Below are 14760 nucleotides of genomic sequence, written 5' to 3'. Positions count from 1 at the left end.
CCTACACACCATTTTTCTATCCAGATTGTCCCATTCTGGAGCTGCAGAGCAAACTGTACAAGTGACAATATCCTGTTACTGCGGCTGCATTTGCCCTTAAAAACAAAGCGGGAGACCTGATCATAGATGTACCCTAATATAGGCTGCTTTCACATTGGCTGTTTGTTCTGCAATTCACAACTTTCTTTAGTTCATTTATTCGTTCCCCCCTCTTTGTAAAGAACAGATTTGTGGCGATTGTTCTGATAAAACAGATTAAGCATGAGACAGTCCTTTCAAAATCAAAAGGTACACTCCCACCTTTGTAGATGTCCTATTATTTTCTCTCCTTAGGTTGAGACCCGGAAAAGGGGGGGGGATCAAATTCTAACATATAAACAACACCCTTTCTCCAATCTAGTTAACTGGAGTTCTCATTAAGAATCAAGCCATATTCTGTTATGAAGTTGAACCCAGCTGTGCAACGTAATCTTCAAATTTTGTCAGAATCACTGATGCATCTTCAGACTTTATGCCTTGAAAGTGCGGATTATTATTCTGGGCTTGCAGGGATGCTTAGCGTCTTTGATTCTAGAGCTGCGGACATGTCAGTTTCATTTCTCAGCCTCTGTATTTCCATGCTTAAATCCAGCAGGGTTTTGGCAAGCTTGCGGTTCTGGGACTTCATCTCCAGCTATAAAGAAACAAAAGAGGATCATTGTTTTTAGCAGACAATCAGAAGGGCTCAATTAATACAAGTGATCAGCCCTGGCATATTTTCAGTGTCGCAGCTCTGTCCTGGAAAGCAATGACCCTGAGCAAGCACAGAGTGTATTTCCCTCGGCACTGGGTAAGACAAACCCAGTGCAGATTTTCAAAGTATGGACAGTACAAATGTATGTGGTGTGTCAGGTTTTTTTTTTTTTTTTTTTTAGTGTGCAGTTGGACACAAAATGTGCAGTTGGGAAAAAATGTGCAGTTGGAAATCTGATAATGTGCAGTTGAAAAAAAGTGGTGAAAAAAATAAGATATGTATTATGTATATGTGTTTATTAAAACTTAGCAATAGACAGTCAGGAGTGGCATGTAACACAAATTATATAAGGATGCAGTTGAAAGATCCCTTGATGGTGTGACTGATGTTATTATTATTATTATTATTATTATTATTATTATTATTATTTATATAGCACCATCAGTGTACATGGTGCTGTACAGAGTAAAACAGTAAATAGCAAGACCCTGCCGCATAGGCTTACAATCTAATAAAATCATAGTAAAATAATAAGGAGGGGAAGAGAATGCAAACAGGTACAGGGTAGGGTAAACAGGCACAGGGTAGGGTAAAACTAACAGTAGAAAATAACAGTAGAAGTCTGCACAACATCAAGTTTTAAAAGCTTTAGGAAAAAGAAAAGTTTTTAGTTGAGCTTTAAAAGCTGCGGTTGAACTTGTAGTTCTCAAATGTTCTGGAAGAGCGTTCCAGGCGTAAGGGGCAGCAGAAGAGAATGGACGAAGCCGAGCAAGGGAAGTGGAGGCCCTTGGGCAGGCGAGAAACATGGCATCAGAGGAGCGAAGAGCACGAGCGGGGCAATAGTGTGAGATGAGAGAGGAGAGATAGGAAGGAGCTAGACCGTGAAAAGCTTTGAAGGTTAACAGGAGAAGTTTATATTGGATTCTGAAGTGAACTGGAAGCCAATGAAGAGATTTCAGAAGCGGAGTAACATGGTCGGAGCGGCGAGCCAAGAAGTTGGGTCCTGTGACAGCGTTGCCTGGATAGAAAAAAGATGGAAGAGCTGAACAATGCATTTAATTCCAGAACCAACTAGCTACTGAACCCATGAGAAAAATAAAACCCAGGCAGTAATTTTAACATTTGCCTTCATTCAGATCACATTTCTAAATGCAAAGATATTTAGATGTCTCATGTTGCTTTGATTAAAGCTGAACAGAGGAGTGAGGGAGTATTTCTCTTTGTTCAATCTAGGGATCTCATCAAAAGAAATAAGGATTTAGTAAAGTTTACTTTAATTAGGTTGCAAGGAAACGAGGTTCCTGCAAAGTAAAAAGTGTTCCTGCACAAAAGTCTGCCCTGATCTAGCAGCTCACTCACTCCACAGCTTTGTCCTTCTATTGTAAACAGATATTGTTCAGCAGGGGATTAGTTGCTATTTGTGACAGTAGTAGCAAAGTGTGAATAGGTTGGTACCTGCAATTTTTAAATTAGTGTGATACATGAGGATGGGGAGAGATAATAGAACTGCCCAGAGAAGTACAGCTTTTGGGCAGTAGAGAAATGAAATGAAATAAATAAAATAAAGTTGCCACTTAGCAGCTAGCTGAGGACTTTGCTTTTCATCTCTGAGGTCAGGCTAAGCACCATTTTATATTCTGCAATACTTAGGATGCAATCCTATGCAATGTTTAAACAAAAAAAAAAAGTTGTATAAGACCTGCTAGGAGTTTATAGGACTTCCCCCCCCCCCCCGTATAAGCATGCACAGGTTTGCAAGCCTGGATGTGCTAGTATTAACATTTAAAGCCCTAAACGGCTTGGGGCCAGGTTATCTGAAGGAACGCCTCCTCCCATATGTACCTGCCTGGACCCTAAGGTCATCCTCAGGGGTCCTTCTCCGCTAGCCCCTGCCAAAGGAAGTGAGGCAGGTGGCTACCAGGAGGAGGGCCTTCTCTGCTGTGGCACCCCGGCTGTGGAATGAGCTCCCTAAGGAGGTTCGCTTGGCACCTACATTAAATGCTTTTAGACACCAGGTGAAGACCTTTTTATTCTCCCAGCATTTTAACAGTCTATAAATAAATTTTAACTTGGTGTTTTAAATTTGTAATTTTGCATTGCTGCTGTTTTTATCTGGTTGAGCTTTTATATTGTATTTTATATTATGGTTTTATGCTGTTGTTTTATACTTTGAATGTTTTTAATTTTTGTGAACCGCCCAGAGTGCTCCGGCTATTGGGCGGTATAGAAATGTAATGAAATAAATAAATAAATAAATAAAATAGATGTGTAAACACTAGCAAAAAAAAAGTTTTAAAAAGTCTGAAATAGCTGCAAAACTGTTGCTCTGCTTGGTGACAGAATGATTCACATATTCCATCACAAGTGCCTAGGTGACAAGAATGTCCTGCATTAATGTCACACAGAATCTTGTGACATCTTAAAGATTAACAGATGCTTCACTGCACATGCTTTCGTGCATGTGGATTGAAGTCCATGAAAACTTACATGACAATAAAGGTGTTGGAAGCCACAAGACTCTTTGTTGTTTTTGCCGTGACAGTCGGTGGTAGGCAAACTGGGGCTCTCCATGTGTTTTGGACTTCAACTCCCATAATCCTGACCATTGTCCTTGCAGGCTTGGGCTGCTGGGAGTTGTACTCCAAAACAAATTGTACGGCTTCAAAAGGAGGTTAGACAAATTCATGGAGAAGGCTATCAGTGGCTACTAGTCCTGATGGCTCTGTGCTACATCCAGTATCAGAGGCAGGATGCCTATGTACACCAGTTGCTGGGGGACATGGGTGGGCGAGTGCTCTTGCACTCATGTCCTGCTTGTGGGCTTCCTGTGGGGAGCTGTGTGAACAGAATGCTAGACTAGATGGACCACAAGCTCAGATCCCTTTATACTTGACGTTGGGATTTTTTTGCCCTAATGTGCATCACTTAACACTTGCTTACTTCGAACCACATTTGCCATTTGGATGCCCAGTCTTTCACTTTTTTGTTTTAACCACACTAAACAATTGGGTGTCATCAGCAAACTTGGCCACTTCACTGCTCACTCCTAATTCCAGACCATTTATGAATAAGTTGAAAAGAATTGGTCCCAATACAGATCCCTTTGGGACCCCATTTTTTACATTCCTCCACTGGGGAAATTGACCACAGATTCCTCCGCTCCGCTTTCTCTTCTTTACTGAGTTGATGCCCATCTCCCAGTTTGACTCCCATTTTCCCAGTTTGGAGACATCCTTTTGGAGCTCTTTGCAATCCCACCAATAATTTGGTGTCATCAGCAAATGCGCTTCACTGCTTGCTCCGAATTCCAGATTATTTAAGAACAAGTCGAAGAGCAGCATTTTGTATGCCTGTGTCAGGTGTCCCCCGTCCCCCGCTTTTTTTCTAAGCCAAGTCCCAGACGCTGTAAACTCTCCTCCTAGGGGAGGCACCAATGGAGGCTGGTGGCTCCGACTTCAGCGGGGCTGCGAATCCATTCGGGGTTTCAGCCAGAACCAGCCCGAATTCTAAAGGGGCTCTCCAGGGAACTGAACCCTATCCCTCCCTCCAATTCAGCGCCTTGGAGAGCTCCTTCAGAGTTCCGGCTGGTTCTGACTAAAACGCAGAATGGATTCGCAGCCCCGCCGAAGTCGGAGCCACCAGCCTCCCTTGGGGAGCGCATCCCTGCGCGCGCGCGCGCCCGCCCGCCCGCCGCTTCTTCCCCGGCCTTCTGCACTCACCAGCTCCACCCGCAGCCAAGCAATGGCTCCCTCTACGTGCGCCCTGCGCAGCTCCTCCTGAGCGGCCGCTGCTCTCCTGCTGCCACCGCCCCTACTTTCAAGAGGCCTGGGCCGGTGGGGAGGGGGGCCTCGCTGCCCCCGAAACGCTTGGCGCAGCCGGTGCTTCACGTCCTCCAGCAGCAAGCTGGAGAAGGCGTCCTCGCAGGGGCCCTTCTCCGCGCTCCTCCTCGCCTCCATCGGGCCGGGCCCCGGGATGGAGAGGAAGAAGCCCCAGGGAGGAGAGCTGCGCCAGCCAGCCAGCCAGCCAGCCAGCCGGCCCTCCTCTTCACCATGCCTTTTGTTTCCTAGCCCTGGGCGACTGAGGTTCTTTCTTTCTGCCGGGAAATCTCCACCCCCCACCCCCCTATATCATTGCAGAGAAAGTGGGAGTTCAAGAGGGGAGGCAGCAACATGTCTCACTGTGGGAATTCCCCTCACCTTCCCCAAGCCCTGCTGGGATCAGAGGAAAGGCACAACCTCCGGAGGAAATTTGCTCCCTACGAGAAATGAGGCCACTTAGTATTTTTAAAAATTCTGCTCATTCTAATGTCTCTCCTGCTTTCCTCCTGACAGCTATCCAAGGCTCTCCCAGCTGTTCGCTACGTGGTGGTAATAATCGTAACAGCTCTATAGAATCCAAAATCCATTCGAAGACAAGAGAATTCCACATAAGAACAATGTTGGGTATCATATCTGCAAGGAATTCTCAGCTCTCAACAGCCTGGTCCTTGAAGGCCTCAGGAAAGTGGCTGTTCCTAACTGACTTTCTAGAACTGGAACCTGGGGCAAATCTCCCTTAGAAGGAAAGGTGACATTTTCCCTTCCACCGAAGTTCATTCATAAAAAGTGAATGCTTCATTTCTAAAAGAAGTGGTGCCAGTATTAAAAACTGGCTTCTATTCTGTGCCATCTTTTCTAGAAGCCGATTTCCACAAGTGTGGAAGTTGGTGTTTACTTCAGTAGAGTGTGTGTGTGTGTGTATGGGCGTGCACTCTGCATGTGCCCAAGAATACTCTCTTCCTTATTGTGTTTCAGGGTTGCCTCTTGGCACTGAAAATGGGTTTCGGAGGGAGGCCCTGTTTTGCATTCATTGAATTAGGTTACACAGAATAGTACTGAGCAAGCAAGTGAGCAATTTTCTAGGGATCGGATGGGATGCTCTCAAAGAACTCCCAAAGTTAAACTTCAAAAGATATGTTTCTCCATAATCCAGAAGTCACATATTTAGAACAATTCAACATCCTGTAAGTGTGTATGGAGCTTTAGGCCCGTACCTAATGCTTCATCACGTGCCAAACCTGGTCCTGATCCATGCAACTCACATACTTAATAACATAGCAATTTGGTTGTGTGACTTGGCTTACCTCTTGTTAAAAAAGAAATGGAGGTAGGGCAGAGTGTGGACTTTTAAACTATCCCCATTATGTAGGACAGGTAAACAGTAGGGTCCCTCCACCCTTGCCTTTGCCATGATTTAGGATATAGGTCAAACCTCACTTTGTTTTTTGTTTTCAAGCCGTGCACTCTGCAAATTGCAAAGCCACAAAAGAAACTATAGTAACTTGTCACACATTTGTCCTTTTTCATCGGGCACCCCAGATAGTTTGGAGCTAATAAAAAAGCTGACAAGTACACAAACGCAATTATGATGCAAAACACCAAGGACAGCATGAACCGCCAGATCTTTTTAAGGGAAGAATTTAGCCGCCTTTGTTGTGGAAATGAAGTGGAGATAATGTTCCCAGACTATAAACTGGAAGAAAGGAACAGCACAAACTGTAGGAGCCCGTTCTCAAATTCTTTATCAATGTCAGCAGATTTTTCTCTTCTTCTTGCAGGAGGCTGGTGGGGTTTTGTTGGCAGGGATAGGAATGTTGAACTGCGTGTGAACGGATTGTTTCTGGTGAATGGCTCTTAGAAACAAGGCTCAAGAATACAAAAGGAAAAGGTTTGATTAGACCTTCCACAAATAACTTTAGCTCCTTGTACTGAGAAAGATATGCACGTGAGGTGTGTGTGTGTGTGTTTTTAGAAGACATATATTTCTGTAAAAGCAGTCATTTGGGAAAGAAGTTGGTGGATTACATCAATGATCCATTTAAACTCCAGCAGCGGCTAACCACGGCTAGGGTGGCAGCAGCCACTTATGCATAGCCAAAAAAGATGAAATACATATGCTAATTGTTAGTTCTGGATGTAAGTGCAGAAATGATGAGTATACTTTAAATAGAAATGTAATACATCTCATTATAGTGGGGAAAACTATGATGAGTTAAGTTGTGTGCCCACTCAGTCTGCTGTTCAGGTGCTAAATGTGGATGAGCAACTTCAGTGCCCCAGGGCGATCCATTCTTAGGGTACTTTATTTTTAAACAGAGGACTGTGCAAGTTTGAAGCCTACAGAGGTAAGGTAACAAAGTCAAGCTTAGAGGCCAGGACTTTTTCTGTTGGGAGGAGGTATCCCTGACAAGAGTAGTTTCATTTCTCTTTGAGTGTAATTACGCAAGGTTTTGATGGTGCATCAGGTGAAGTTTTGTCTCAATCTTGCAAACTTCCAGCACTTTAGAGTCACCCCCACCCCTTGCCAAGGTGATGCTGGAAGCACGGGATTAAGCCCCTGTACTTTACCCCACACCTCTCCCTTCTCATTGGAATATCATTAAAATAGGCGGCTGCAATGTTGTCAATAGGTGAAACAGTGCCAGGGCAGGAGGACAGCAACCGGGTAGGGGGATGACTCAGATGATACACAGTAACATAAGCTACGCACTGTAGCTTATTTATCTGATAGTGGGGACGACGACAGTAGCTTCTTTTCAAAATAAGCTACAGTGAGCTGCTTATTAACAAACACATCATGGCTTAAAGTGATGTCTGAACACAGCCAAAGTCTCATGTGGAAATACCCAGTCTATGCCTGTACAGTGGTTTTCTTCGTGAGCAACATCTTTGAGAACCGATGCATCTAAAAGATAGTTAAACCATGTTCCAGAGTGGTCTAAGCTGGAGTCTGGGCACCTTGTTCAAATCCCTGATAGGGAAATGAAATTCAGCATACACATGGAGCAAATGCCACGTCATAAGTCCTAGAGCCATCCACTGATTCTTGCTTTTATCATGTAAGCTACCCAGGGAACTTCTGTTATAAGGTGGTATCTATCCATCCATCCATCTACGTAACTATTTTTATTTCTTTTTACTGCATTTCTATATTGCCCAATAGCCATAGCTCTCTGGCTGGTTCATAAAAATTAAAACCATAAAGTACAATTTAAAATATAAAACTTAAAACACAATATAAAAGTACAACCAGAATAAAACCAAGCAGCAATGCAGAGATTTAAAATACAGATTTAAAACAGCAAAGTTAAAAGACTAAGCTGATAAACTATTTAAATACTGGGAAAATAAAATGGTCTTCACCTGGCGTCTAATAGAGGATAATGTAGGTGCTAGGTGAACCTTTCTAGGGAGCTCATTCCACAGCCGGGGTGCCACAGCAGAGAAGGCCCTCCTCCTGGTAGCCACCTGCCTCACTTCCTTTGGCAGAGGCTCATGGAAAAGGACCCTTGAAGATGCACTGTATCTAATCTTGTAATCTATCTAATTTGATAAACAGATTAGACCTATCTCTTTACCCCAAGCCTTCCCTGATTGCCTAGCACGTGCTGCCCAGTTTGCCTGCTAATTATGGCATTCTGAGTATTTGTTTTAATGTTTTATAAATGCTTTATTTTAATGTATGTTAGGGCCCAATCCTAGCATGCACAGACAGAATAAAGAACGGGAAGGCTGTGAGTTGTAGGACATTTTGCCTGTCCAAACATTCATAGGATCAAAGCCTTAATGTATATTCTTGTAAACGGCATAAGTTATATTTTTAAAAATATGGTAGGCACCATATAAATCTATTAAAGACACACAGAGAGGGAGGGGGGGTGAGAGAGAGAACACAGCCCAGAGAACTTCTGTTACAGGGCAGCTTTGTGTGTGTGTGTGTGTATCTATCTGTTTTTATATATATAGCTTCTAAACATGGAAATTTCAGTTAGAATATGCAGCAGAAACCAGGCATATTTTATTATTCTTATTAACTTTTTTTAATATTTAGTTAAGGAATTACTGGTAGGAACACCAGAGATCATTGTCAGAGCTAAGCTGTAGACAGCGTTCAAAGTGGAGCCAGAAACCAGGGGCCAGGAATTATACCAGCTATGACGTGTGTGTGGAGGGTCAGTCTAGGAATCAAACTAGAACATGCCAGACCCAGGAAAACCATGGCTGCCCAGGAAAAGTCCCAGTCTAACTAGAGAGATTAATATATCCCATCCTGTTAAAGAGAGTCAGTGGGTTCTATCTAGTACCTGGCCAGGGAGATACTGCACACTGCAATGGTTGTAACTTGCCACAAGGGGGCAGCTGTGCGCTGAGCTAAGGGTTCCTGAGTCTATCCTTGGCCAATCATCTGAATTAGTGCTGTGCTGACTAGGGTGACCATATGGAAAGGAGGACAGGGCTCCTGTATCTTCAACAGTTGTATAGAAAAAGGGATTTCAGCAGGTGTCATTTGTAGGCATGCAGCACCTGGTGAAATTCCCTCTTCATCACAACAGGTAAAGTTTCAGGAGCTACACTAGAGTGACCAGATACAAAAGAGGGCAGGGCTCCTGCAGCTTTATTTTATTACATTTATATACCACCCCATAGTCCTTCTCTGGGCGGTTTACAAAGATTAAAAGACTGAACATTAACAATCAATAAACAAAACTTAAAACCATAAAAACAGCTAATGTTTAATATTCTTTATTACATTTATTTAACCGTTGTGGTTTTTCTGAAGTCTTACATCCCCCCTGCCCCACTGTGGTCACTTGTTGTACCCTTTCCACACTAGATCTGTATCATTTTACCTACAAACACATGAAAGAGTTGCAGTAAACAAGCCAAAATCTGGCAAAGTGTCTGAGAACTGACAGCATCTGTAACTGAGAATGATTTTTTAAAAAAAAAAAAAAACATGGAAGGATCAGAGGCATACAGAAAGACTTTCTGAACTTTTCAGTTTATCGGAGCTAATGCATCTGTTTCTGAGATGCTGGTATAAAACCGTTTGTTTGTTTTAAAGCATGCACAGCCCATTGAAGTGATATAGGGCTCATTTACACCAAGCCGGATATTCCACTATGAAAGCGGTATATAAAAGGCAGAAGCTACACTACTGCTTTATAGCAGTATTGAAGTACACTGACCACTATTGGGGCCCTTTGACACATACCATATACCATTTTCATATCGCTATATTGGTGTGGCTTCTGCCTTTTATATACTGCTTTCATAGTGGAATATCCGGCTTGGTGTAGATGAGCCCATAGTGTATGGAGAACAGCCAATACATTTAGCAGTGTCCAAGCAATCCCTTATTCGCTGTCCAACAAAATAATTTAAAGCACTGAAGTGAGGGCACGTTTTGCATTAATCTACCAGTAATGATGTGGCAATGAATTATACTTATAAGGGTGTACACCTATGTATGTTTAGACAGGAAAAAGGGCCTGCAACTTGTAGGTCTTCTTTTCTGGCCAAAAATGCATAGGCTTGCACTTTAAGCAAATCAGTTATATGGCCATTTCCACAACCAATTCACACTTTAAACATTGGCCTTTAGAAGAACATGGATGTTGTAGCCAGATGACACAGGTGTGCTGATGTATGCTTCTGGGCCAGAGTTATTACTCTTACTCCTGGGACTGGATGTCATAAGATCCACTAAACGGCAAAACCATCTTCCTGGTCTTTAAATTGATTTGAGAGCTACAAGATGAAGAATTACTAGGAGTGGAATCCCATGCATGTGTGGACAAAGTCCAACAACTCACAGCATTCCCCAGCCAGCCATGTTGTAAGACCTTTTCTATTCAAGCATTGCAGAGGATTGCGCCCTAAACTGAATTTGTTTAGCCTTTTTATTTACCAACATTAACTAGAGTGACCGCATGAACAGGAGGACAGAGTTCCTGTATCTTTAACAGTTTTATAGAAAAGGGAATTTCAGCAGGTGTCATTTGTATGCATGCAGCACATGGTGATTTTCATCATAACAGTTAAAGCTGCAGGAGCTATACTAGCGTGACCAGATACAAAAGAAAGCAGGGCTCCTGCAGCTTTAACTGTTGTGATGAAGAGAGAATTTCCAGGTGCTGCATGCTTACAAATGACACCTGCTGAAATTGCCTTTTCTCTACAACTGTTAAAGATACAGGAGCCCTGTCCTCCTTTCCATATGGTCACTCTAATACCGTAACAAAGTTAGCTCTTCTGTCAAAATGGAATTTGTAAAAATAAAAATGGAGTAAATAAATTTCTCTTGGGTTCTACAAAACATCTTCTGTCTTTGTACGACTCAAGAGAAATGAATGTGACAGTGTCTAGAGCATTATAATGTAAACTCATGCACAGTACAATGTTACTTTACAATCAAAAAGAGCTATAGAAAAATAAAATAATTTCCACAATTGCAGCGCACATTACTTAACATTGTAAATCCATCTCCTGTGCCTTTTATGTTTCCCTTTGTCTAATTAGATGAAAATATCTAAATGCTATAACACTCTTGATGCCACTTTATTCTACAAAATAAAACATTGGGTTCTGCATCTTCCTTCCGTAATAGCTGCCAATTAATTGCAGCACCGAGTTAAAAAAAATCATTAACAATTTTATCGGGGTTTTCATGCTAACAGAAGAATCTTATGGTTCACAACAAATCATTTATGATTCCCCCAAGACCCCACACCCTCAATACCTTGTTGAGAGCAGCTAATAAAAATATATACATATATACCCACACACGGAAATAAAAATGGGATAAGAATGGGCACCAGTTTTTCTGAAAACACTGCAGACACTGGGAAGAAACTGTAAAATAATCTTCCAAATTGTCTCAAAGTTTTGTGCATACAATATTTTTCTTTTGTTGCCAGTTGTCTTCACTAACCATGCATGCCTTGATGTCAGATCATGGAACTTTTACCAGCACAGCATTAGCTACTTTGCCACTGATGCTGCTGCACAATTTCTTGGAAAGGCCCATAATATATCTGAATTTAAAATCACTCACTGACTTTAACAAACGCCATATTAATATGAAAAGCAGGCCCCTCCAGAAAAGGGAGGTGAACTTGCCCAATCACTGTTGTTGAGACCCTGCAACTCATGTGAAAGAGAACAAATATTTCCAAACATCATTTTGATGCCCCCAGAGAGAGGTTTCATATCTCTAATGAATGTAATGTGCCAAGGGTTAAAGATGGCTTCTCTGCCAAAGGGTGGCTACATGTGGCTATATGCCAGATTTGCATTCCTTAATGGTGGACATCATGTCCTAGCAGACAAAGAGAAAAACTTTCAACCAATAGAGCGTCGAATGTAACCTATGACTCATTGAGATTGTGCACCTTAACTTGAAAATTGAATGTAACTTAACTTGCTAATCCAGAACTGACCAATAGAAGGGTTAGAAAGAGACAAAGGCCATAGCTAGACCTAAGGTTTATCCCTGGATCGTCTAGGGGTCAAACCTGTTCATCTAGGTGACACACAGGGGATCCAGTGCTCAGGCAGGGGCAAACCCTGGATGATCCCAGGATAAACCTTAGGTCTAGCTGTGGCCTAACACCCTCTTGTAGTCAGGGCCTATATATACTGTGAGATTCCTTTGTTCTGGGTGCCTCCATCTTGTGGAACCGGAGAGCACCCCCCATACTGCAGTATCGGAAGTAAATGGATTAAGTGTATTCTCCAGCCTCGTGTGTTTGATTGGCTGTTAACACGCCGGGGAAGCGGGCCTTTAAATCCCTGGTTAAGGGGCAACAATGTCATGGATAAAAATGGCTTTAGATTTATTGAGGTAGTGAAACATGCACACATACCCAAGCAACTGCAGGAAGTCAGCATAGAGATGAGTTCATGACAGTCAGTCTGGGCCTGCCCTACCATTAGGCAGAGTGAGGCAGTTGCCTCAGGTGGCAGATGTTGAGGAGCAGAAAGTAGACAGTGCTGTGTGTGCACCATGCCTGCCCTGCACCTCCTCAGCTAGCCTGCTGCCCTCTGGTTCAGCGGAGGACGCTCACAGTGTTGAAGTAAGGGCATGTCTACACCTAAGGGTGTAGAGGGAGGGAGGGTGGAGGATCGCAGACTTACCTGCTTCCACAATCCTCCCCCACCGTCCAAACTAGTGCCAGAAAGAAAGATGGATGTTGTGGCCGCCATTTTTTTTTATAACAGGAGACAGAGCTCAACCCGAACCCGCTCCCCCTCTCCATGGCACGGAGCCTCCCCATACATCTCCGTGCCCGTTTTCAGAGCCCCGCTACTCATGAGGAGGAAAGAAAGAGGCGAGGGAGCAGTGGCCGCAGCACTTGCAGTCCGTGGTATGCTGCTGGGACCACAGGTTTTCCACGGTTCCCAATATCCTGCTTTGGAAAGCCCGTGGCTGTCCCTGCTTGCCCCCAGTATTTCCTGTGCGTCATATGAATGCACAGGGACACAGAAGAGACCAGCCCCGGATTCAATGGTTGGTGTAGACATGCCCTAAGACTCAACTGCCAGTACATGGAATAGTTTGGTTGTGGGGGGCGGGGGAGACATCTTCCGCTTTGTCTCAGGCAGCAAAATGTCTTGGGCTGACCGTGTGGCTAGACATGTTCCCTAGATGTATGAGAGGGCAGACTCCAAGTGATGAGAGGCGGTGTAGTGGTTAGAGTATTGGACTGGAACTCAGGAGATCTGGGTTCTAGTTCCCATTCGGCCATGAGGATCACTGGGTGACTTTGGGCCAGTCACTGACTCTCAGTCTAACCTACTTCACAGGGTTGTGGTGAGAATAAAATGGAGAGGAGGGGGGCCAGGTAACCCCCCTGGGCTTCCTTGCAAGAGGAAAAAAAGTGGGATCGAAATGTGATGATGATGATGTTACAATCACAGTCAACTTAAAGCTCCATCACACCTTGGAAGAAACATTGGCTACCGTCGCTTCTTCGTGGACACTCCGTTACTTCCTGTTTTCAAACAGGAAGTAAACAAGGTGCATGAGGGCCATTCAGTCCCTCGTTGTGAACACACTGCTTCTCCCACACACAGGAAAGAGCAGCAACTTCAGTTTAAAAAATATTTCAGAGTTTTTCTCATTTTTTGTGGCACGAGAGGCAGATAACATCATGTGAACTACCTCCGAGGAATCCGTGAGTGCCCAGTAACGAACGTGCAATAAAACGCTAGTTGGATGGAGCTTTCAGATTTCCTAATAGCTGAACACCTTATATATACTGACATAAGAATATGGTTATATAGTTATTTCCCCATATATATTTCTTTCCCCTCCCCAAGAACTAACAGATAATTTGGGAAGACATGGAAGTTTGATAACTTGTTTGGATTTTGCTTTGTGAACATTTTCTTAAAAATGAAACTTGCAGTTTTTTTGCCCACACTACCTTTAAATTCAATCACATTCCCCAAATTAAAAGAGAAACCTTGTCTCTTTAAGCACTGATTCAACTTATCAAAAGTAATTTAGAACAATCTGTCTTCAGCAGATAATACAATCTTGCCTATCTGATGCAACCTCCATTTCCGATTAAACAAAAGGCTTTGGTATTGAGCAATGGGCATTGGCAGAAAATTCCAGAATCCTAGATTCTCAGAAAACTAGAGACTTCAGTTTAGGACTAACAGGTAAAGGGGGACACAACAAGCATTTATATTAAACTAACAAACAGAGCTGACTTACACAGCTGTTACAATTGCAAACACAGAGCTCTTGAACAGCAAAAAGTCTCCAAGAATCTTTAACCTGCTACATTCTGTACCTAGAAAACTAAAATAAGTGTGATTTGAACATTATAACAATTAAATTAATTTAAAAACAACTTGTGCTTTCCTATTCACATAAGGCTGAAAACCTACACATACTTATCTGGGAGAAAACTTCATTTCACTTAATGGGATTTATTTATTTAACTTCTATACCACCCAGTAGCAAAACCATAAGGTACAGCATAAATGATAAAATATGGATTTCTGAGTAGGTATGTATTGGATTTGCACTGATAATGCTCTACAGATTCCTTTAAAACAGAAAAAGAGCTCTGTGTAACTCAAAAACTTGCACAGCTCTTGCACTAAGAAACATTTTTGCAATGTAGAATATCATCTCACAATACGGCTTACTATACTCCCTTGTTTCTAGAAAATAATAGCGAAAACTAGAAA

The 14760-nt window shown here is 42.8% G+C and overlaps 1 protein-coding gene across 1 annotated transcript; it reads right to left on the bottom strand.

The window, feature by feature from the left end:
* Positions 1–359: 359 nt before the first annotated feature.
* On the bottom strand, positions 360–4689 carry AARD (alanine and arginine rich domain containing protein). Its single transcript, XM_063131324.1, has 2 exons — positions 4453–4689; positions 360–673 (listed from the first exon to the last, which is right to left on the bottom strand). Exons 1-2 carry the CDS (start codon positions 4687–4689, stop codon positions 533–535), a joined length of 378 nt encoding a protein of 125 aa, XP_062987394.1. The 3' UTR covers positions 360–532.
* Between the last annotated feature and the right edge of the window lie 10071 nt (positions 4690–14760).

This window comes from Elgaria multicarinata, chromosome 7 (genome assembly GCF_023053635.1).
Source record: "Elgaria multicarinata webbii isolate HBS135686 ecotype San Diego chromosome 7, rElgMul1.1.pri, whole genome shotgun sequence".
In the NCBI taxonomy this organism is placed as follows: Eukaryota; Metazoa; Chordata; class Lepidosauria; order Squamata; family Anguidae; genus Elgaria; species Elgaria multicarinata.
This window is presented reverse-complemented; position numbering and strand designations above follow the sequence as displayed.

Coding starts and splice junctions, on each gene's coding strand:
- AARD (XM_063131324.1), bottom strand. CDS start 4,689: ATGGAGGCGAGGAGGAGCGCGGAGAAGGGCCCCTGCGAGGACGCCTTC. Junction 674..4,452: donor CTTGGCTGCGGGTGGAGCTG/GTGAGTGCAGAA, acceptor GTTTCTTTATAG/CTGGAGATGAAGTCCCAGAA.